General features: G+C 46.9%; 1 protein-coding gene across 2 annotated transcripts in view; it reads left to right on the top strand.

Annotated features, from left to right (window-relative positions):
* LRCH4 (leucine rich repeats and calponin homology domain containing 4) overlaps nucleotides 1–23564 on the top strand; it is a 474501-nt gene that overhangs the window by 391363 nt on the left and 59574 nt on the right. For both annotated transcript variants that reach the window (XM_086946200.1, XM_086946199.1), the window contains exons 13-18: nucleotides 11713–11761; nucleotides 11874–11940; nucleotides 19083–19205; nucleotides 19789–19907; nucleotides 20924–21061; nucleotides 21897–21974. In XM_086946200.1, the coding sequence (XP_086802326.1) occupies nucleotides 11713–11761; nucleotides 11874–11940; nucleotides 19083–19205; nucleotides 19789–19907; nucleotides 20924–21061; nucleotides 21897–21974 (574 nt within the window). The remainder of the gene's footprint in view (nucleotides 1–11712; nucleotides 11762–11873; nucleotides 11941–19082; nucleotides 19206–19788; nucleotides 19908–20923; nucleotides 21062–21896; nucleotides 21975–23564) is intronic.

The following is a 23564-nucleotide window of genomic DNA, read 5'->3' as shown; positions in this document are numbered from 1 at the left end:
TATCATGAACCTTCTTACGACAACCAAACAAAACTGTTCATTGACTCGGAGTCGGGCAGGCTTACCGTCCACAAGCGGAAGATCGCGCCTGAACACCCTTTGGAGGGTTACAAATTTCCCCTCAAAAAGAAGATGGTCTCCACCACCCCTCCGGTTCATGTTGAACATCTTCAGGACTACTCACACCTTGCTGTTCATTCTCCTACACAAAGTGAGGAGGACTTAACTGCAGACTACAGCCAAATGGGCTTCACTTACAATACTGACACTAATCAGGATGTCTCCAATCAGTGGTCAGGGGCAGCGGATCAAGGCGATGACCCTGATGACTCCCAGGTCACCCCGGACTCTCAGTCCTACAATGTCAAACAATCTCCGACTGAGGACACCGCAGCGTTCAATGCATTGATAGAGCGCGCTGCACTCAATCATGACGTCGAAATGCATGCTGAGCCAGTGGATGAGGACTTCTTATTCGACACCTTGTCCACATCTGAACGCTCCACCAAAACACTGCCCATGCTTAAGGGGGTCCTCAAACATGCCACAGCCATTTTCAAGGAGCCAACAAAAGCCAGGGTTATCAATCCACGGATCGACAAGAAATACAGGCCTGCTCCAGTGGACCCCACCTACATCAAAGGACAGCTCCCCTTGGACTCCCTTGTAGTGGCTAATGCGCGCAAAAGGGCTAACTCTCAATCAACGGGAGATGCTCCCCCTCCAGACAAAGAGTCCAAAATCTTCGAGGCATCGGGGAAGCGAGTGGCGGCGCAGGCCGCTAACACTTGGAGAATAGCCAATACACAGGCCCTGTTGGCTAGGTACGACAGGGCGCACTACGACACCCTGGAGCAATTGATGCAGCACATGCCTGATCTGTACAGAGAGGCTGCTGAGATGGTTATACAAGAGGGTAAACTTATCTCCAATGCGTCCATCAAGTGCGCACTGAACGCAGCGGACACTGCAGCGAGAGCAATCAATACTAGCGTGATGCTGCGACGCCACGCATGGCTACGCATCTCTGGGTTTAAACCCGAGATCCAAACTACTCTTCTTAATCAGCCGGTTAATCCGGACTTATGATTGGACCCGATGTGGACACAACACTCGAGAAAATGAAAAAAGACACTGAGACGGCAAAGTCCATGGGGGCTCTCCAGTCACAGCAGTTTCGGAGCGGTTCCTTTCGTCGCTCCGGTAACAGGGGAGCAACGAGAGGGGAAGCTCTACAGCACTCCCAGTATACCAAAGGCAACACGCAATCTGCATACACTAAAAACACCAGAGGTGGCTACCGTGGGAACAGCGCCAAAGGGAGAGGCCGCGGCAATAACAACGCCAGGTCCTCCACTCCCAACAAACAGTGACTTCTTGTCACTGCCCCCGACCATCTAACACCTGTCGGGGGGAGACTTCAGCAGTTCCTGCCACTCTGGGAAAACATCACAACAGACAGGTGGGTGAGACAACTTATCCGTTACGGCTATTGTCTAGTCTAGAATTGATCTCCACCCCCCCCCCCCCCAAACATACCCCCAAGAAGCCGTCCTATGTCCACAGAGCACTCGCACTTATTGCAGCAAGAAGTTCTCTCCATGCTGCAAAAAGGGGCCATAGAACTGGTGCCTGCCGAAGAAAGGGGTGCAGGGGTTTACTCCCTGTATTTCTTGATTCCAAAAAAGGACGGGTTCCTAAGGCCCATTCTAGACCTCAGGCCCCTCAACCAATACATCCTCTCGGAGCACTTTCACATGCTAACTTTACAACAAGTCCTGCCGCTGCTCCGCCAGGGCGACTTCATAGCCAACCTGGACCTCAAGGATGCGTATTTCCACATTCCCATTCACCCAAGCCACAAAAAGTATCTCAGGTTCACTATCAACAATCAGCATTACCAGTTCAAAGTCCTGCCGTTCGGGGTCACTACCGCTCCCAGGGTTTTCACCAAGTGCTTAGCGACTGTGGCGGCGCACTTGCGCAGGGAAGGTGTTCACGTGTATCCCTACCTGGACGACTGGCTCGTCCAGGCAAGGTCTGCCGTACAGTGCGGCCACGACATGTCGCGGACCATTCACCTCCTTCACAGTCTAGGGTTCTCTCTCAACTACGCAAAGTCTCACCTGCAGCCAGCCCAGGTCCAGCAGTACCTGGGGGCGTCAATAAACACCCAGTCGGCCACAGCGCAGCCGGCCGCAGCCAGGGTCAACAGCATGCAAGCGCTCATCCGGAGGTTTCAACCTCAGAACTCCCTCCCAGCACAGGTTTTTATGCAACTGATCGGCATGATGGCATCCTGCATATTCATAGTCCCGCACGCGAGGCTGCACATGCGACCCCTCCAAGAATGCTTGGCCCGTCAGTGGAACCAGGCTCATGGCCATCTAAAAGACCTAGTGTTGGTGACCGGTCGTGCTTACAACTCTCTGCATTGGTGGAACCCACGAAACCTTTGCAGGGGACGACCGTTCCAAGAGCCTGTACCACAGATAGTACTGACGACGGACGCATCTCTCCAGGGTTGGGGGGCACATGTCCTCCACTACACGGTGCAGGGGCTATGGACTGCGCAACAGCAGAGGATGCATATCAATGTGTTGGAACTCATGGCGATCTTCATGGCACTGAAGGCATTCAAGTTGCACCTGTGCAACAAGGTCGTGTTAGTCCGGACGGACAACATGACCGCCATGTATTACATCCAGAAGCAGGGAGGCACGCACTCCCCGCAGCTGTCTCACCTAGCCGAGAGCATGTGGAAGTGGGCCATTCAGAGGAACATCTTCCTCATGGCGGAGCATCTCCCGGGTGTCGGCAACCAGATGGCGGACCTGCTCAGCAGGCACAGTCATCAAATGCACGAGTGGGAGATCCACCCATCGGTTCTCCATCCGTACTTCCAGCAGTGGGGTCATCCGGACATCGACCTGTTCGCCACAAGCGAGAACGCAAATTGCCCAAACTTCGCCGCCAGGTTCCCACACCCGCAGTGTCAGGGCAATGCGATATGGATGAACTGGTCAGGCAGATTTGCGTACGCTTTTCCGCCAGCCCCCCTCATACCTCTGGTGGCGCGCAAACTGCGACAGCACTCCATGACACTCATCTTGGTTGCTCCAACGTGGGCACGGCAGGCTTGGTACACCACGTTCCTGGAACTTTCGGTGGTGCCTCACCAGCGACTGCACCTCACTCCCAGCCTCCTCACGCAGAGCCATGGCGACATTCAGCACCCAGATCCACAACAGCTGAACCTTGCAATTTGGCTCCTGAGGTCATAGAGTTTGGATACCTGAACTTGCCTCCTGAGTGTATGGACATCATCAAAGAGGCGAGGCGACCAACTACCAGGGCCTGCTATACGGCCAAGTGGAAGCGGTTTGTTATTTACTGCTCCAACAATAACATTAACCCGTTGGACGCATCTACCAAAACATCATATGTTACTTGTTGCATCTGTACCAATGCAACCTGGCGTACAGTTCTATCAGGATCCATCTCGCGGCCATAGCCGCTTACCTTCAAAACAGGCAACACCTTTCCGTTTTTAGGGTACCTGCCATTAAAAGAGTGATCCCTCCCAGACACCCCCTTTCACCAGTCTGGAACTTAAATATCGTTCTCACCAGACTCATGGGGCCACCCTTTGAGCCACTCCATTCCTGTGACATACAGTTCCTCACCTGGAAGGTGGCCTTCCTCATAGCTATTACATCCCTGCGGCGGGTCAGTGAGCTGCAAGCCCTCACAATTCAGGAACCCTACCTGCAAATCCATGCGAATAGAGTGGTGCTTCGCACCAACCCTAAATTCATGCCAAAAGTGGTTTCGCAGTTCCACATCAACCAAAATATTGAACTGCCCGTTTTCTTTCCTAACCCAGATTCGGTGGAAGATAGAGCACTGCACACCTTAGATGTCAAAAGAGCTCTCCTGTATTACATCGACAGGACGAAAGACTTTCGAAAAACTAAACAGCTATTCGTTGCATTCTCTCCACAACATAAAGGCAACCCTATCTCCAAATCAGGTATAGTCAGGTGGATTGTTAAATGTATCCAAATCTGTTATCAGAAGGCTAAACGCACACTAACAGTTCCCCCTAGAGCGCATTCCACACGCAAATTGGGGGCCTCCATGGCCTTCCTGGGTAATATTCCTCTAGAAGACATATGTAGAGCAGCCACATGGACCACTATACATACATTCACCAAACACTACTGCGTAGATGTACACTCCAAACAGCAGGCAGCTGTTGGTCAGGCTGTTCTCAGGACTCTCTTTCAGACTGCTGCAGCTGGCACGGGCACCCGCAACTAAGGAGGAGACTGCTATTTATTCTATGCACAGATATGAATTCAGCAGCCCTCATGCCTCGAACGGAATATGCTACTTACCAGTATGCATCTGTTCTTGACATGAAGGGCTGCTGACATTCATATCGCCCGCCCTCCTCCCCGGTGCCTGTCGCAGCTGCAGCTCTCAGAAGCATTTTCAGGCATGGTCATCATTTTCAGTATTACGCTCCATCTCTGCCACAATGGCGAAAAACAATCTGGGGATGGAGAGGATGCCCATGCGCACTGTAGTCCAGGGGAGGAGCCACCTATCTCGTGATACTTCGAAGACTCTTCCAGGACAACAATGTGCAATCATCCGGACCCAACACTTGGTGGCGATCTATGCACAGATATGAATGTGAGCAGCCCTTCATGCCAAGAACAGATGCATACTGGTAAGTAGCATATTCCTTTCAAGTACTTTGAAGCGCAAAAAACGTATTAAAACTTTACCAAACTACTTTCGATATCGACTAACATCGTTTCGCCTCCCATCAGCTCGATTCCGGTCGTCGACGCGGGCCGTTGGGCCTATCCACACCGTGAGGCCTACACCTCATGGAAAGGACGCCATTCAAGAGATGCCCTGGGTGTGGAGCAAAGTTTCCACACAGTGACCACCACGATTCTGCAATCTGTGCTTATCGCCAGAACACGACGAATCCAGCTGTAAAGCCTGTGCGTCCTTTAGATCCAAGAAAACCATCCGAGATAGGAGGGCCCGTCGACACGACATGCAGAGATCAGCTCCGTAACCGGTGGATGTCTTCCACGAGGAGGTTCCACTCGTTCCCGAAGAAGATTCTGATGATTTTCAAATCGTATCAAAGGCAGACGACTCAGATGACTCCATACCATCGTGTCTACTACTGCCCCTGCACCACACACAGCACCCAGATCGAAGGCAAAGGTCAACACTCCGCCTCCGGGGCTCAGTCATGACCGAAAAACCACTTCGAAAGCCCTGCCATCGAGCCCGGCTCTGAAGAAAGTCAATAAGCCTTCCAGTAGCTCGGTACTGAGCAAGCCGCACGTGCGGATCCCACAAGCTGCCTCGGAACCGAAACCGAAAGAAGTCTCGGCTCCGAAACCGTCGACTTCTTAAGACAAAGGTATGAAGCCAGCGTCCGACGCCTCGAAGCCGACGAGACCAGCTTCCACTCTGAAGCCATCGTCTTCAGTGCCAAAACCGACAAGGCCTGATTCCGATGCGTCCAAGCCCTCGAAATAGCCTACGACACCGAAAACAACACCTTCGGTGTCAAACTATGCCAAAGGACATTGTACCACTTCCTAAGGCTAAAGACAGACAACAACCTCGTCCGGAACCGAAAAAATTGGCGCCGACAAAGGTTCCACAAGGAGAAGACCTATTCCAACCAGATCTTCTGCAAAAGAAGATCTACATTGACCCAAAGACAGGTCATGTATCAGCCACACCACACAAGAAGAGGAAGGCAGATGCAACATCCACACCTGTAGTTCCTGCCAAGAAGGACTCTGCCACATCCCCTATGCACCCTTCTTCTCCTATGCACCCTTCTTCTTCTATACTTCCTTCTCCTTCATCCCCTGTTCTCTTAGCAATTCACCACAGATTTCTCCTCCACATTCTCCTCTTTTATCTTCACACTCACCTCAAAATGATGATGAGTATAGTTTAGGGAGAGGGATAGACCCAGATGATCCTTTCCCACACCCTGTAGATGATACAGACTGGGAGTACCCAAACCCACAGGATGTGCTAGATCATCCTGACCCACAGTCATACCCATCAAAACCTTCTCCCCCAGAAGATAACATTGGCTTTGGTCACCTGCTGAACAGAGCTGCCATTTACCATGGGGTCACTATGCATTCTGATGAGGCAGAGGAAGATTTTCTGTTAGACACATTTGAACAATCGCAAAGGTCTGTTCAAATTCTTCCCATGATTAAAGGGGTCATCAAACATGCTCCAGAGATATTTAAAGACCCTGTACATACTAGGATCCTAAACCCTAGAATTGAGAAAAATATTGGCCTGCACCTGCAGATCCAGCCTACATTAAAGGAAAACTACCATTAGATTCACTAGTTGTGTCAAATACTAGGAAAAGGGCAAACTTACAAACTTCAGGTGAGGCACCCCCACCTGACAAAGAATCCAAGGTAATAGATGCTTCAGGCAAAAGAATAGCTGTGCAAGCTACCAACATATGGCGTATAGCAACACTCAAGCCCTCCGTTCAAGATATGATAGGGCTCATTATGATGAGTTAGAGAAACTACTAGAACACCTACCTGACCAAAATAAGGTGCAGGCAAACGACCTTATACAAGAAGGCAAGCTAATTTCTAATGCCTCAATCAAGTGTGCCCTAGATGTAGCAGACACTGCATCTAGAGCTGTAAATACTAGTGTGGTACTTAGGAGACATGCGTGGCTACCCATTTCAGGATTTAAACAGGAAATGCAAACTACAATTTTTAAATCAACCATTTAATCAAAATCAACTGTTTGGACCAGAAGTAGACACAGCACTTGAACAGATGAAGAAGGATACAGACACTGCCAAATCTATGGGAGCTTTACAGTCCACACAAGCTAAAAGTTCCTTTCGGCGCTCCTTCTACAGAGGAGGCTCCAAACAAACTGGTGCAGACAATACAACATCCTTCAAATCTAACACACAAACATCCTCTAACAAGGGATATTATTTAGAGGAGGATATAGAGGGAATAACAACAAAGGAAGAGGTTGAGGTAACAACAATAATCGAACCTCTTCCACCACAAAACAGTGACTTCCCTCTGCTTCCCCAACAGCATTCCACTCCTGTGGGGGGCAGATTAACGCAATTCCTGCCTGTCTGGAACTCCATCAGAACAGACAAGTGGGTAAGACAAATTATCCAGTATGGCTACTGCCTGGAACTTACAGCAACCCCTCCACACATATCACCCAGGCAGCGTCCAATGTCTACAGAACACCTTACTCTGCTCAATCAAGAAGTTCTGGCACTTCTACAAAAGAACGCAATACAAATATTTCCTTTACAAGAACAAGGAACAGGGGTTTACTCGCTGTATTTTCTAATTCCCAAGAAGGACGGGACACTAAGACCAATTCTCGATCTCAGGCCCCTCAATCAGTACATACAATCAGATCATTTCCATATGATCACTTTACAACAAGTACTCCCACTGCTGCAACAAGGCGATTTCCTTACAACACTAGACCTAAAGGAAGCCTACTTCCACATTCCTATACATCCTGCTCACAGGAAGTATCTAAGGTTTGTGTTGGAAGGACAACATTATCAGTTCAAAGTCCTTCCATTCGGAGTGACAACGGCACCAAGAGTATTCACAAAGTGCCTAGCAGTAGTAGCAGCACATCTCAGGAGACAACAAATAAATGTCTTCCCTTATCTAGACGATTGACTCATAAAAGCCAAGTCATTCAATCAGTGTGTCCAACACATACATCAGATAATTCAAACATTGCACGACTTAGGGTTCACAATCAACGACACCAAGTCGCACCTGCAGCCCTCTCATATACCTCAGTATCTAGGTGCTACAATAAACACGTCTACAGCTCTAGCGTATCCCAGTCCAGCAAGGATACAGAGCATTCAAGCCTTAGTCACAGCCTTTCAACACCAACAATATCTGCAAGCCAGAGTGTTCATGAGACTAATAGGCATGATGGCAACTTGCATCTTTATATTACCATATGCAAGACTGGAAATACGTCTGTTACAAGAATGTCTAGCATAACAGTGGAACCAGGCTCAAGATCGACTAACAGACCTGGTGTTGGTAGACAGCCGCACACATCGCTCTCTGCAGTGATGGAACACCAAAAACTAGACAAAGGGGCGGCCCGTTCCTCGAACCTGTTCCACAAATAATACTCACAGCAGACGCATCTCTCACAGGATGGGGGGCCCATCTCCTACATCACACAACTCAAGGACAACGGAACAGTCAACAAAAATTGTTCCATATCAACCATCTAGAGCTGCTAGCAATATTCTTAGCACTCAAAACATTACAAGTACAAAACAAAGCTGTATTAATCCGAACAGACAACATGACAGCTATGTATTATATACAAAAACAGGGGGGACACACTCTTTACAACGGTCCCAGATTGCACAAAACATTTGGAGATGGGCCATTCCACAAAATATATATCTGCTAGCAGAGTACCTTCCAGGAGTTCCCAATCAGATAGCAGATCTGTTGAGTCGGCAGACACAACAAGTTCACGAGTGGGAACTACATCAACAAGTTCTTCAACCATTCTTCCACAAGTGGGGTCATCCAGACATAGATCTGTTCGCCACAAACAAAAACGCAAAATGCCCAACCTTCGCCGCCAGGTTTCCACACCCGCTGTCCAAGGGAAATGCGATATGGATGAACTGGTCAGGCTGATTTGCGTACGCTTTTCCGCCAATCCCACTAATACCATTAGTAGTACGGAAGCTCAGACAACGGTCTCTCAAACTGATCCTGGTAGCTCTCACATGGGCACGCCAACCGTGGTTCACCACACTGCTAGAACTCTCTCTAGTTCCACACCAAAAGCTACGACTGACTCCATCCCTGCTAACACAGAACCATGGAGACATCAGACATCCAGATCCAAATCAACTGAACCTGGCTCCTGAAGTCTTAGAGTTTGGTTATCTTAACCTACCACCAGACTGTATGAACATCATTAAAGAGGCCAGGAGACCTACTACCAGAGCTTGTTATGCTGCTAAATGGAAAAGATTTGCCATTCATTGCAACAATAACCAAATTGATCCCCTGGGTGCTTCAATCCAGAATATCATTTGCTACCTTTTACATTTACAAAGGTGTAACTTATCATATTCATCCATACGCCTGCACCTTGCAGCAATTGCAGCATATTTACAAAACAGACAACATCTGTCTCTTTTCAGAGTACCTGCAATTAAAGCATTTATGGAAGGATTCAAAAGAATCATCCCACCCAAGTTACCACCTTCTCCAGTGTGGAGCCTAAACGTTGTTCTTACAAGACTCATGGGACCCCCTTTTGAGCCTTTACACAAATGTGAACTGCAATTCCTCATGTGGAAAACAGCTTTCCTTATTGCTATTACCTCTCTTAGAAGAGTAAGTGTGATAGAAGCTTTCACAATACAAGAACCATTTTTACAACTACATCGTAACAAAGTGGTTCTAAGAACTAATCCTGAATTCCTTCCAAAAGTCATTACTCCTTTTCATTTAAACCAATCTGTAGAGTTACCTGTGTTTTTCCAAAACCCTGACTTTGTAGCAGAAAGGGCTCTACACACACTAGATGTTAAAAGAGCTCTTCTCTACTATATAGATAGAACTAAGTCTTTTCGAAAAACAAAACAACTGTTTGTGTCTTTCTCTCCACCTCATAAAGGCAACCCCACCTCTATGGGTGGAATTGCAAGGTATGTATGTATGTATAGGCATTTATATAGCGCACTACTTACCCGTAGGGTCCCAAGGCGCTTCGACCGCTGCGAAACCCTTCCTGGCTTCCCTGAGAGATGGTCCCTTAATGGGTATCTCCAGGGTGAGACCAGGCATCCCCGGCGGTCTGGTGGGGCCGTTAGTGAAGATGAGGCAAGCTAATGCCCAGAGTTGCCGAGTGTGATCGCTGATCAGAGTGGGCACCGAGGCGAGAGAATTATCGAGTCCGCTGACCCTGGTCCAGAAACCTGCCGCGCCGGGAATCGAACCCTGGTCCCGGGCCGTCCTCTGCTCTCGGGTCTGCCGCCTCTAACCAGTGAGCCACACTACTTCACTGGTGGATTGTAAAATGCATACAAATATGCTATCAAAAAGCAAAACGTACATTAACAATTCCTCCTAGAGCTCACTCCACACACAATTTGGGAGCCTCTATGGCTTTCTTAGGGAACATCCCCTTAGAAGACATATGCAAGGCAGCAACATGGTCTACAACACACACCTTCACTAAACACTACTCTGTGATGTGCAAGCCAAGCAGCAAGCTGCAGTAGGCCAAGCTGTCCTTAAAACTCTTTTTCAGACTACTGCAATGGATACAGGCGACCACCGCTAGGGGAGACACTGCTGCACAATCGATGCTAAGTGTAGTATCTGCAGCTCATATGCCTCGAACGGAAAATGTCTACTTACCAGTATGCATCTGTTCTTGGCATGTAGAGCTGCAGATTACTACACGCCCTCCCGCCTCTCAGGGACCTGTATTTATTCCAGTTTTATCTTACTCAAATGCACACGCATGGACATCCTTTTCTTTACTTCTACTAACTCCATTTCCCATGATGGCGAAAAACAATCTAAGGATGGAGCCAATGCCCATGCGCACTGTCGTCCAAGGGAGGAGTCACCTATCTCGTGACTACTAAGACTTCTTCCAATACGACAACAACATGCAATCATCCGAGCCCAACACCAGGTGGCGATCTAATGCTAAGTGTAGTAATCTGCAGCTCTACATGCCAAGAACAGATACATACTGGTAAGTAGCATTTTCCTTACAAATGGTTTGACAGAGGAGACAAAAGCAATATCCAAACTGTGATAGTGACAAACATTGTTCGATCATGACTTCACTGAAAGTCTAGTTGAACATTTCCAACTTAGTGAAATTTGCTGGAAGGCTAAAGCCAACATCAAGTTGAATAAACCTTCTTCATGTATAGGCAATCCCAACGACTCTGATAAACTTCTTGTAAAAAGAATAGTATTTGACAGAGGAGTATGCAAGTTAAAAGTAGCTGGGAGGTGCGGCCAAACATTCATCCAAGAGGAAGAGACATCAGGACAGGAAAATAGTAGGTGCATCAAGTCAGCCAAAGGAAAATGACAGGACCAACAATCCTTGTTATTTGTGTGTGTAAAATTAGCTATGGACGAGGGAGTAAAATATAATCTATGTTAAAAGAAAGAACATGGATTTAGTTTTAGAGTCTGATCTAGAAGTCTTTAAAGACCTACCCCATAACTTGTCCCAGAAATCGATGTTTCAAACACAGCCCAGATCAGTCTCCCAAGCAGTCTCTATCTTAGATTTAGGACGACCATCATTTGGGGTAAGAAGATGTTTATAGATCAGGGACGCTTTAGAAAGTACAGCTAATACTCTGAGAAGTGGATCCACTGTTGGTACAGGCTCAATTGAGAAAAGAGTATAAAAAACGTCTAGAATTATTCCCATAAGAGTTGAAACGGCGCCTCGATTCTTAACTGCAGATGCCCACGCATGACTTCTCTGTGCTTCGGGTTTCATAGCAACTTGTTTTCTGACGTCATGACGTATACATCATGGTGATTTTTCAAAAGGGTAATGACGGGCTGCCTTTTCTCTCTGCAGTGGTCCTTCTGAAAACGGCCCCCTGGTGCAGCACCGATTCCGCAGTCAGGTAAGGATGGCCTTGGTTGACTCAGTGCATGGGAGGGAGACGGGGTGGATCTCTGGCCTGGGGGTATTGGGGGGGCCTTCCGCAGCGTTTAAATAATATTTTCTATTTGCAGAGCGTGGATCACGCAGCGTCCAGCAGCCTCCCTCAGACCCCCACAGCAGAGACCCCGCTGCCCTCTGGTGAGTCTGGGAAGAGTGAAGCATTTCGAAGAGTTTCAGTTATATTGAAGTGCTGGGTACACACAAACGAAGCGCACACACACAATGCTCACACAAGGGTTCCACCCATAGAAGACGCTGCACAAACGAAGAGCACACAATGATTTCACTAATAGAAGATGCTGGGACAAACGAGGTGCACGCAAACAAGGCGCACACAAGGGCTCTGTTTGTAGGAGATCCTAGGAGCGGTTCTTTTATTACAACTTGCAGCAATAGCTTCCCATCTCCAAAATAGACAACACTTGTCTTTATTCAAAATACCTGTTATTAAATCCTTCATGGAAGGGCGTAAAATGGTTATTCCACTTCGGGTGCACCCGCACCAATCTGGAATCTTACCTTCGTTCTCACAAAGCTCAGCGGTCCTCCATTTGAACCCCTACATAACTGCCCTCTCCAATTTCTATCATGTAAGGTGGTATTTCTTTTCGCAATCACATCTATTATACATGTTTTTGAGCTCCAGGCATTAACCCTGGAAGAGTATTTCTTCCAAGTACATAGGGTTAGGGTTGTCCTCCGCACCAACCCCAAATTCCTCCCTAAGGTAGTGTTTCACTTCCACAATAATCATTCCATTGACTTTCCTGTTTTGTTTCCCTCAACCTGATTCAGTTGCGGAGTGGGCTCTCCATACTCAAGATGTAAAATAAGCCCTTCTGTACTACATTGATAGAAGTAAGCCATTTAGAAAGACACAACAACATTTTGTTGCTTTCTCTGAACCCCACAAAGGGAAGGCTCTATTCAAGTCAGGCTTTGTCAGATGGATAGTTAAATGCAATCAGACATCCTGAGCTAAAGCCAAGAGGACTCTATCCACTCCTCTTAGAGCACACTCTACTCGAACGATAGGAGCCTCTATGGCCTTGTTAGGGATCATCTCTGCAGCTGATGTATGCAAAGCAGCTACCTGGTCTAATCCAGACACTTTCACAAAACATTACTGTGTGGATGACCTTCTTCTTAATTGACCAGGAGGTGGTAAGAAGGCAGACTTGTGCTGTCTCTTTCCTGAAATTTAAATGTGATATTCCTCTACCAGTGATTGCATCATTTTTCACCTGTTTTGTTAAAAAAAAGAAAAACGGGACTCTCCTGTGACTGTTTACCAGGTGCATTGTGGGCTTTGCAGTCCAAAATCTGTTGTATTTGTAAATTGCCTGTGACTACCTGATTTTCCCTCCTAGTTTCTCCCTTGCTCTGTGCTCAGACCTGTGTGTAAGCAATCCACCCCCAGCTCCCATTTTGTCTTAGCAAGTGAGTGAAATCAGATTAAACCTCCAACTCCCCACTTAGCAACAGAGAAATTATACACCAGAAACTGAACAGAGGGTGGTCTGAGACCGCAGTAATCTGCTGTCGGTTGTTTGAGCTGTGTTTTAAGGGATTGTAACACTTTTTATTTGGCTAGGAAAAGCAGTATTGTAAGAGGGCAATGGTTTTTAGGCCCTTACCTGCAGAACTCCAGTGTGGATTGAGCCCGTCTGACTCCTAGGAGATTCTGAATTGAGGAGCAGCTTTCAGCCCCCTGGTCAGGAAACATTGCCAGAGGTCGCAGGCACCTTATATAGGCTGCTATTGGATGCTATATGTGTTCACTGGTTAGTGTTCACATTGCTTGATTACTTGAGGGCGCTGATTGGTTCCTGGGATTAGGGATTCAATTGGACATATGTCTTAGGGTTTCATGCGTGATTGGCAGCTGTGACTAGCTCTGTGATTGGTTATAAGAGGTTGTTGTCCTGTTCATTCTAGGGCTTAAGGCTGGTGTTTTGATTGTTAGTTTGGGGGTTCTCATTGGCCAAAGGGGTCCCCTGACCACAAGGGCTATTTAAAGGCCAGCGTTCAGGGAATCTCAGCCCGGACATCGCAGCTATGGGGTGGAGAGGTCAAGGGCAGTTGCCTGTTTGAGCCCGTTCAAGACTGGGCCAGAAATGCTACCCAATTATACATACAACAGCATCCACCCTACCCCATCCACAACCATGTAAAGACACTCACAGGACATGTACTCTACTCATTTACTACAAACAAACCCTACACAAATGTCAATGGCATACCGCCCACTACAAAACAGCAACCACCCTACCCCATCCACAACCATGTAAACACACTCACAGGACATGTACTCTACTCCTTTACTACAAACAAACCCTACACAAATGTCAATGGCATACCGCCCACTACAAAACAACAGCATCCACCCTACCCCATCCACAACCATATAAACACACTCACAGGACATGTACTCTACTCCTTTACTACAAACAAACCCTACACAAATGTCAATGGCATACCGCCCACTACAAAACGACAGCAACCACACCTATTCACCGTTCTAACCAGGCTACCACACATTTGTACCATCACTTACGAACAATACAAGACTCGTTTGTATACCACTGACCTGTAGTATGGCCGTTGGGGTCATTGTCGACATTGCTAAGTTTGCATGAGCTCTGCAGCCATGCTTTTGCGCACGTTACTACATGACTTTACTATGCACCACTCTGTGGCTTTCACATGACAACTGTCCACTTTCTGCGTTCTCATTTCATCCTCCAACACACCCTCCTCTTCGTTTTACCACAATAGCACAACACTTAAACTCCACTGCACCATACTTATTACCCCTTTCATCAATCAAATCTAACATGAACACTTCTAACTCTTGTTCATCACCTCTCACACACCACATACACTATTTTCCAAAACACATCACCACCCCCTCTACCGTGGAACTACACTCACCAACAATACTTTACATACCAATACCTCTCAGTAAACAAATACATCAGCACCTCCTTTCACTACTCCTCATAAACATAACATGACACACATCAACACAATAAAATCTCTCACACACAACACCTCATAATACTTTCCACCACAAAACACAAACATGCACCCTCTCCCACCTTCCAGACTACACAAATGATACACACTACGGCAAACTCCAATGCCAAGATTTCTCTCTCCCCCACACCTAACACACATACAGCAACTCCCTTTTAATCGCCTCCCATCCATTGGACAATTTAGTACTTTACTACATGACCCACATACTGCGCCACCACCCCTAACTCGTACACCTTCTGCCCTAAACTGTCAGGATTGCACTCCGCAGGATCCCTATGCTGAACAATGCTCCACCTCCGGACCCTCCGAACACCCCAAATATATATATCACAGGGTGTTCAGACGATACGGTGAGGGAAAAACCCCAAAAGGGGAAAAAACCCAAAATAATAAAGAGAAGAAGGAAGGGACAGCGGGGGATAAGAAGCTGCAAGAAAGAACATACAATGGTTAATACAATTCTTAACCCTACTCTCATTACAATCTCACTAGCCAAATAACGCTTTGATTCACCTGTAGAAAACCTTGTGCATACATCTTCATACCGCTGTCTCTTCTGCCTTCCTTCTATCCTGCACAAACATATAAACCTTATGAATACATGTGATGAACTACCTCTGCCTATATCAATGGTTCTCACTATAAACATACCCCATAGCTTGTAAGCTGAAAGCTCTGAAGTGTGGTTCCAATGTATTGTACAAAACAAAAGTGCAGTCCAAGAATGGTAATGTACAATGTACGTGCTAAAAACCCCCGTGCATAAGGAAGAAACTAAAGAGTCCCAGTTAAGGCCAACTGAATCCTCCAGTACTATGGAAGCGCAAAGTTTATTTCCAATGTACTAGATGTAAATCAAAACCAAACCAAACACGGCATGGCGTAGTTCCTTCACTACTGCCATCCGCTTTGGCATTTGTATTCCACAGGGTATAATCACTTTCCACGTCATGTATTCATGACGGCAATGCGGAGGTCCTCTCCCCCATGCACTCCGCCACTAGAAGTAATTGATAAGGCTCACAACACAAAGCAACCTCAGCGAGGCTTAATACACAGAGCGTAATTACTGGTGGAATGTTCGTGTCATAGAGTCCTCACAGCCGCGAGGCTCAAAAAAGTGTTCGGTAACACCTTCCGAACTGGAAACAAGCAAAGTAACCAAGGCACGCTAGCCAGCGCGTTAACAGGAACCGGACAAACAATACCTTCACTCCGAAGGACGGAACACAGGTTTCAGAGCCTTCTGAAACCGGAAAGAAACACCGGAGCTCTAAGGAACAGACTTTCTCACTGCAACTTGGAATATCGAGCCCCGATCGTCCGGCTCCGCCCTGTGATATCCTTTACTGCTGCCGGGGACTGTGGGAACGGTAGTTCAAACCCTAAGCATCATGGGAACTATAGTTCCGGCAGGCGCGTGATGACCCAGAACCTGACATAAACAGGTGCAAACAAAATAAGCAACAAGCCAGCCCTCACAATTTCACTTCTCCATGTCTACTGCACAACAAGGTTATACCACAAAAAAACACAGCACATCAACTCACTCTCAACAACCATCTCCATCACCTACACGCAGACCCATCAAAATGCCTTCTTAGCCTGCTGAACAAGGAGGTTTGCGCTACATAAAACTTTCAAATAAATAAATAACACGATACAGAACAGCTGCATGATTGCTATACTCATACAGTCTAATACCAACAGTAAGGACACACCTGCTACAAGCCCACAAAATACAGCTCACTCTTCTACAAAACAAAGTCACACTATCTCCAAAGCACATTCTCTAAACTTCCTGCTAATAAATGATCGATCTGGCTCAAGAGCTCGAACTATCTGGAGGTATCGGAAAGGCAAGAAGTGCAAGTTCATGGCTCTTAAAACCACAGATCCTGCTCAGGCGCTGCCCCAAAGATCTGTCACTCTCTTCCTCCGGAAGTCTGATGAATTTCTTCCACGACTACCTTCAAGAAGGAAGTAAAAAATATCCCAATGGCTCAGTTCCTGCCTTAAAACAGCTATGGCCCACTGCTCACTGATTGCCACCTGATTGACAATGAAATTGCTGGACACCTTTGAATCCCAGCATTCGCCTGCCATGCTCATTTAGGTTGCGAAGATGATCGTATATTCTTCTCCATGGTCTGTATCTCACATACCTTAACTATGTTGCATGACTATCTTGTTGTGTTATGTATATTCTTGTAATACCTATCGAAATTGTAAAGCGCTCTGATACCCGCCTGGGTCAAGTTTGCGCCAAATAAAACTTTCAAATAAATAAATGTGTGGGCCCTGCAGTAGAACCTCGTGGGTTCAGTGTGTGCAGAATGAGTGCTGCCGCTCTGCATCCATCCAGCTCTCGTAGGAGACGACTCAGTCTTCTTTGGTGACAGATGAACACCTACTTGACCTGAGGAAGAGGGTATCCAACCTTCTACCTACAGACCTCATGGGTGTGACAGACACGCCACTGCTGGTAGGGGGAGGTCACCTTCGGAAGGTGGAGATCAGAGGCCCGAGGCAGCCCCATATCAATCTTCAGCCACTATTCTGGTCTTCTTGCGATCTATCAAGTGGAGGTTGGTGCAGCTTCTCACAGACATGATCAACAAGCCGGACTTAGTGGTGTCCTGTATACTTTGCAAGAGGCTGTGTGCCTTTGGAGGTGGCTGCACCAAATTGGCATTTTGCTGGTAGGCAATCCCTTAGCGGGGTCCCTGAATGCCAGAGCAGACAAACTCAGCAGTTGTCTGACAAGCCGGAAGAGATGTCTCCATCCAAAGTGGTGAGGGACATCTTCGACCAGTGGGGTCTGCTCTGTCTAGATCTATTTACTACAATTTAGAACATTTTATGCTCTGGGGTTTCCTCCAAGCATTCATTCTGAGAATCGTACTAGCAGGAATGGAACGGACGGTTTATGCATTTCTTTTGCTACCACTCCTGTCGCGTTCTGAAGAAAAACAGGAAAATCCATGCTCACGCCATATCAATCATCCGCTCCTGAGCATTTGCGCTCCGATAAGGCTACGTCTTTGGGAGGGGTTTTGTCTCGGCAGCAGGGCAGTTTCCACAACATACACCTCCATGCATGAAAATTAAGCCGCAGTAATTGAAACCTTTCGATTCGCTGACCACAGTCGTTAATGTCATCCTTGCGGTCAGATGTCCTTCAATAAAGTCTGTCTATTCCGGGTGCTAAAACATATTTGTTGCCTGGGGCAGTGTTAAAAACACTTGCCCCTTGCAATCCAGACCCTCAAATGTTCTTTTTTTGTTTTTTTTTGTTAGTCCTGCAAGTTACTTCCATTTGGAGCATTGAAAGGGTATTTGTATTTGTCATCTTTTTCAGCCTTTCTGTTTTTGCCTGATCAACCGCATGTATTTCATTAAGGGTTTGACTCGCATGTTTCCCACCAAGCCAGTCGTTTCTCATGCTTCAGTTGGACTGGAACTTGATCTTAACATTCCCATGTGCATACCCTTCGAGCCCATGCACAGCTGTTCTTTCCGCCTCTTGACTCTATAGGCCGTCTTCCTCATCCTGGTTACGACAGCACGCCGAGTGAGTGAGTGAATGAATGCCCTACACCACCTTCTTTCTGGACAAATTGGTACCGAAACCAGGGCGGCCTACCCACCAAAGATGGTAACTTCATTCCACGTTGGCCGATCATTTACTCATTCTGGCATTTCCACATATGTGCTATATCAAAGCTTTTGAGCATGTATGCTGGCATCCTTGCAAATCCTATACAGTGATGACAGCAGATGCTCACACATGTCCTGACAGAGGCTGCCCTTGTTAGAATGATAAATTAAAATGTGACTAGAACAGGGAAAAAGATTGCATGCGAAGCACAAGCAAGAAATTGAGTTTCCTGGTGGCTCTACTCCGTAAAATAAATAAACGTGAAAAAACATAATTTGGATTGAGAAGTGGTGTGGGACATGGGGTAAATGAAAAGAGCCAAAAGCTAGGAGTTGAACAAACCCCACTCTGAATATGTGTTATGTATTGAAAACAATAGTCTTATCTACAGACAGATAAAGATGTCTGTAGCTGGGACTGAGTCGTAATTTATGATCTATAGGGGCCTAAGGCCTGTGCTTTACTTGTGGCATGCTAGGGCAGTTTATCGATTCAGGATTGTGCGGCCTTGCTAATGTGCCAACACGTACTTGCATGACCAGTGATTCACTCTGTCTGCGTTTCTGCTTCTCTTCAGAACTCCCTCCATCCCAGACCTCTTCCGGCTCTCTCCCAGTTCAAAAAGATGCAGTGGCTGTGCAGAAACCCAGCAGCTTTCTCTTCCGATCCGCATCGCGAAACAGCGCAAAGTCCAGCTCAGGTAGGTACCACAACATATTTGAGCAGTGCCTTATTCAGGGATCTCAGGGCCTTAGCAGCCATTCTACAGTCTCTTGGCCGCATCGCATCGGTGTCTGTCCTACGTTTGATCATCATAGAACCCGGTGTAAGCCAGTCTTGGTGTCCACCACTCTCCTATTGCAGTGCTGCCAGCCTCACACAGTTCCACCAGTACCCCTCCATTCTGAACTGCAGCATCTCACCCCCTTCCATGACTTGCCTATTCACAGCTCTTATAAGGTGCCTCAATCTTGATCTTCGTCACTTTGGCCTATTCGAGGATGTGCCCTCTGCCCTGATGCACCTCAGTGCTGACCTTCTCCTTTGCTTTTTCTTTATTTCACCTCATGTGCAGCTTGGGAGTCTGTGATCCCCACTGCTGACAGAGCACAGATGTTCTTCTGCATGTGCTTTGCCCTTTCTGTGTTTCCGGCTTGTCAGACAAACCTTTGTCGATAGTTCTCGGAGTCCAGACCGCCCTTGTTTGATGTGCCTTGTTTTGGTGCAGTGCCCTCTGATACCCATTGTCTTACATACAAATAGGATTTTTGATTTTCCTGCAGGCCATAACACCGTTCAGGGCCCACCTGAAACAACCCCTACAGAGCCCAAAAGTCCTGTGCGGTTACGGAACACACGGAACATCCTGGATGAGAAAGCATCAGTAGCCCAGCTGCGCAAGGTACAGTATCCAAGGAAGGTGTCCGGCATTGTAGGCAGAGCTCTCCCCTTAAAGAATCAGGCCTTGGACGTGAGGGTGGAGTATCCTGAGCATGGATTACCTGAGCTGCTGCTGTGTTCAGGACTCCACTCTGTTGAGAGCTTCAGAGAACCTGACAGCAGCAGAGCTTTTGATTAGAAAGAGTCTGTTTGAAGCTTCCCTGAAGCACATGTCCCAAGCCTATGAGTAGCAGCCAAGGGCATCTGAGCTAGAGGAGGCAGCTGAGAGGTTCTGGGAAACAGGAGTCCACATAGAGCTTCTGAGAGCAACGAGGCAGCTGAGGGCTGCAAGGGAGTGGACTGTAATGAGAACTTCTGGAGGTGATGTGAACCAGGATGGTAGGTTATTGAGGGCTTCACAGAACAGCAAAAGACTAGGAGAGCTGCTGAAAGCGCAGAAAGGAACATGTGATGCTCACAAGAAGCAGGGAGGGCCACAGAAGACCTTGTGAGAAATAGGTAAAGGGGTCACCTCTGAAGAAAAGAATAATGAGGACTGTGGGCTGAAAAAAGCAATGAGCCTGTGAACTCTAGGGGTCCTCCATGTGCAGTACATCAGAGGTACATCAGAGCCCTACTGAGAACTTTAGTGAGAGGCAGAAATGAGGGAAGCTTAGCCAGAAGCCAAGTGGTATGAAGCAGAGAAGGTGAGGCATTAACCAGCTGGGGAAAACTGAGAGCTTCTGCGAACTGTAAAGCAATGTGCACTTAATGCGGGAGAGCTGTGAGATGCAGGTAACCAGTGAATACCCTCGAGCCGCAGGCGAGGCAGCAGTGATCGTCTTGGGCTGAGAGAAGATGACAAGAGGTTTAAAGCCTTCTGTCCATGCCTCACTCCCTTGACACTCAGGAGGCAGAGAAGGCTCCACCTGAAGCCGGCGCGGCGGCAGGTGCCACCATGTTGGGAGTAGGGACAGAAGGGCAGGCGCTGTGTACACTCTGAGCCTCTCATAACCTCCCTAATGGTTTCCTTTCCAGAATATCGAGTCTCGATTAAATATTACTTTGGCGGATGAGTTTGGAGAGGCTCTTTCCAACGGTGCCATCCTCTGCCAGCTGCTGAACAACTTGTGTCCTCGAGCAGTGGCGTTCATTCATGTGCCTTCTCCAGCAGTGGTAAGTGGCATACCTCATGGACTTCTTTCTTTTCAAACTTTGTTCTCATCATAGTTACCAATTTGGTTTTAAATGTGTAGAGTGCACGTTTGCTAACTTAAGCTTCTTTTAAAACAGTCACTTACAGCTGGCTTATTGGTAAACAAACGCCACTTGGGTGTTTGACCTGTCTAAGACATTGACCTGGACATAATGCAGAGACTAACTGACTAGCAATAACATTTGGGGATAGCTTGGCAGCCGAGTATGTTTGAGAGAGTGGTAGACTAACAGTGGCGTCACCCTTGTCAAAAACATTTTCAACGAGTTTCTATAAAAAATGTGTTCCCAGAGCGATTACCTCTTGAGTGACTATGCTGAAAGAGAATATTGACTCCTTTGAAGAGAGCTTAATTACATGGGAAACGGGGACCCTTAAGATTTCAGTCCAACTTTGAGGAGAGGGAAAGGGAAAAAGAAAACTTTGTTAAGGAAGAGCGTTGTTATGTGAGGAATAGGATTTCGAATGAGAGACTTGGTCTCTAAGGGAAAGATGGTCTTTTGGGGAGACTTAACGTGTATGCACAACATAGGACCCTAAAGTGAGACGTGCACGCTGAAGAGAAGACCAGCTTTTGCCAAGCCACAAATCATCATGTGATAAATATTACCTGCCTACATCCGAACACATGTGAGCAAACATGAACACACACTCACTCTCACAAGATGAAGGCATTTATTGATGGATATCTTAGTTTTGAAATATTATTTAAAGTTCATGGTGTGGAGAGCACCGCTGACCTTACTAAGCGACATTTTTCATCCTGACCTACGTGTTCTCTTTGTTCCATGCCAGCCAAAGCTGAATATCATCAAGAGCAGGAAGAATGTGGAGAATTTCCTGGATGCTTGCCGCAAGATTGGTGTCCCTGAGGTGAGGCATTGCGTTTCCTCCTCTGCGCCTTCTTTAGGGTCTTTCTTTGCCATCTTCCTCTTCTTTGGTGCCTATTTGTTGATCCCATTTCTTGAAGTAAAAAGCTACTTGAGATGAATGCATTGCTGGTAGATGATGCTTGGTTGTCAGGACGCCTAAAAAATAACTTGCCAATGTCTTGCGCAATACACACGTGGAGAGGGGCGGGAGGCCATCTGTGGTTTTTTCTTTTTTTTTCTTCACTTTGTCAGGATACAAATGTGATGTTTCAGGTAATGACAATAAATGTTATATCCTGTGGATCATGTGAGCCTTAAAAGTTGAGTTCAGTTTCTGATCCACGTCAGTCAATGGATCTCCTGACGAATACCTCTTTGAATCATGACCTGTAATGAGAGGCGATTCAGACTTAAAATTCACTCTCTAGAAAAAGCATTATGGGAGGGTCATGAGCAGAGGAGTTCCGCGAACTATTAAGAGTCATTGTGTCTTTAGCAACCTGGACTCTGTCCTATCTCTTGATCAGATAGTTGGGGCTCATAAAAGAAGAGCATTACAGTAATCCAGTCTCTTAAATCACTACACACCTGGCTATTAGAGATTTAACTTGAGTACGTAGCATTGGAAATATCTTTCTGAGGCCCCTGAAGAAGTGCAAAGTAGACCCCTACCACTCCATTGACATGCTTGTCAAGAGAGAGGTGTTCATCCAGAGTGACTGCACGGTTCCAGACCTTCTCTGAGATGTGAAGAAGAGTCTCCGTTGAGAGAGGCCAAAAATCTGATCGCCGAGGCACTGAAACCTTACTCGTAGAGCAGAAAAGAAGCTCTGTTTTACCTCCATTTAGTTTCAGCGAGTTTACAGTCATCCGCTTTGAGATGTTTGTTATTCAGGCCTGAAAATTGCTGATAGTGTCAGATTGATTGTTATTAAGTGATAAAATCAGCTGAGTGTAGTCTGCATAATTAATTACAGTGATCGTACAAGTTTTAATAAGGGAGATCAGTGGCTTGATGTAAACATTAAACAAAAGTGGACTGAGTGAAGAGCCCTGTGGGACTCCATGTGAGGTAGTTCTGAAACTAGAACATAAAAGGGGCGGAGCCACAGACTGGCAGCGGTCTTGTAAATATGATTTTAGCCATTTTGACACGGAACCATCAACGCCTACAGAGGCTAATCTGGTGAGCTGGTTCACCATGTCGAAGGCTGCTGGCGGATCGAGAAGAACGAGCACCACCGACCGACCTTCATCGACTATCCTGCGAATTCTGTCGGTGGTGCAGAGTAGAGCAGTCTCGGTGCCGTGGCCTTGTCTGAAGCCGAATTGCTCATCCTCTAACAAGGAGGAAGAGGGTCAAACGGGGATCCTGACCTGATGGACCTAAAACAGAGTAAGAAAGACTTCCAAAGACATTAGAACAAGGGTGTCCAACCTCGCTTTGGCGATATCAAAAGATTGTCATTTGTTATTCCAGAGGCTGAGAGATTCAGTAATGGCGCTGTTAGAGGGAAGAATACACGAAATGGCAGTGTTATAATTGGGAGAAGGGACCTCTAACTCATGAGAGTTGTTGATGTCTTTTAAG

Source organism: Lissotriton vulgaris, chromosome 12 (assembly GCF_964263255.1).
Source record: "Lissotriton vulgaris chromosome 12, aLisVul1.2, whole genome shotgun sequence".
NCBI lineage: Eukaryota > Metazoa > Chordata > Amphibia > Caudata > Salamandridae > Lissotriton > Lissotriton vulgaris.
The sequence above is the reverse complement of the archived record's forward strand: the minus strand, read 5'-3'. Positions and strand labels throughout refer to the sequence as shown.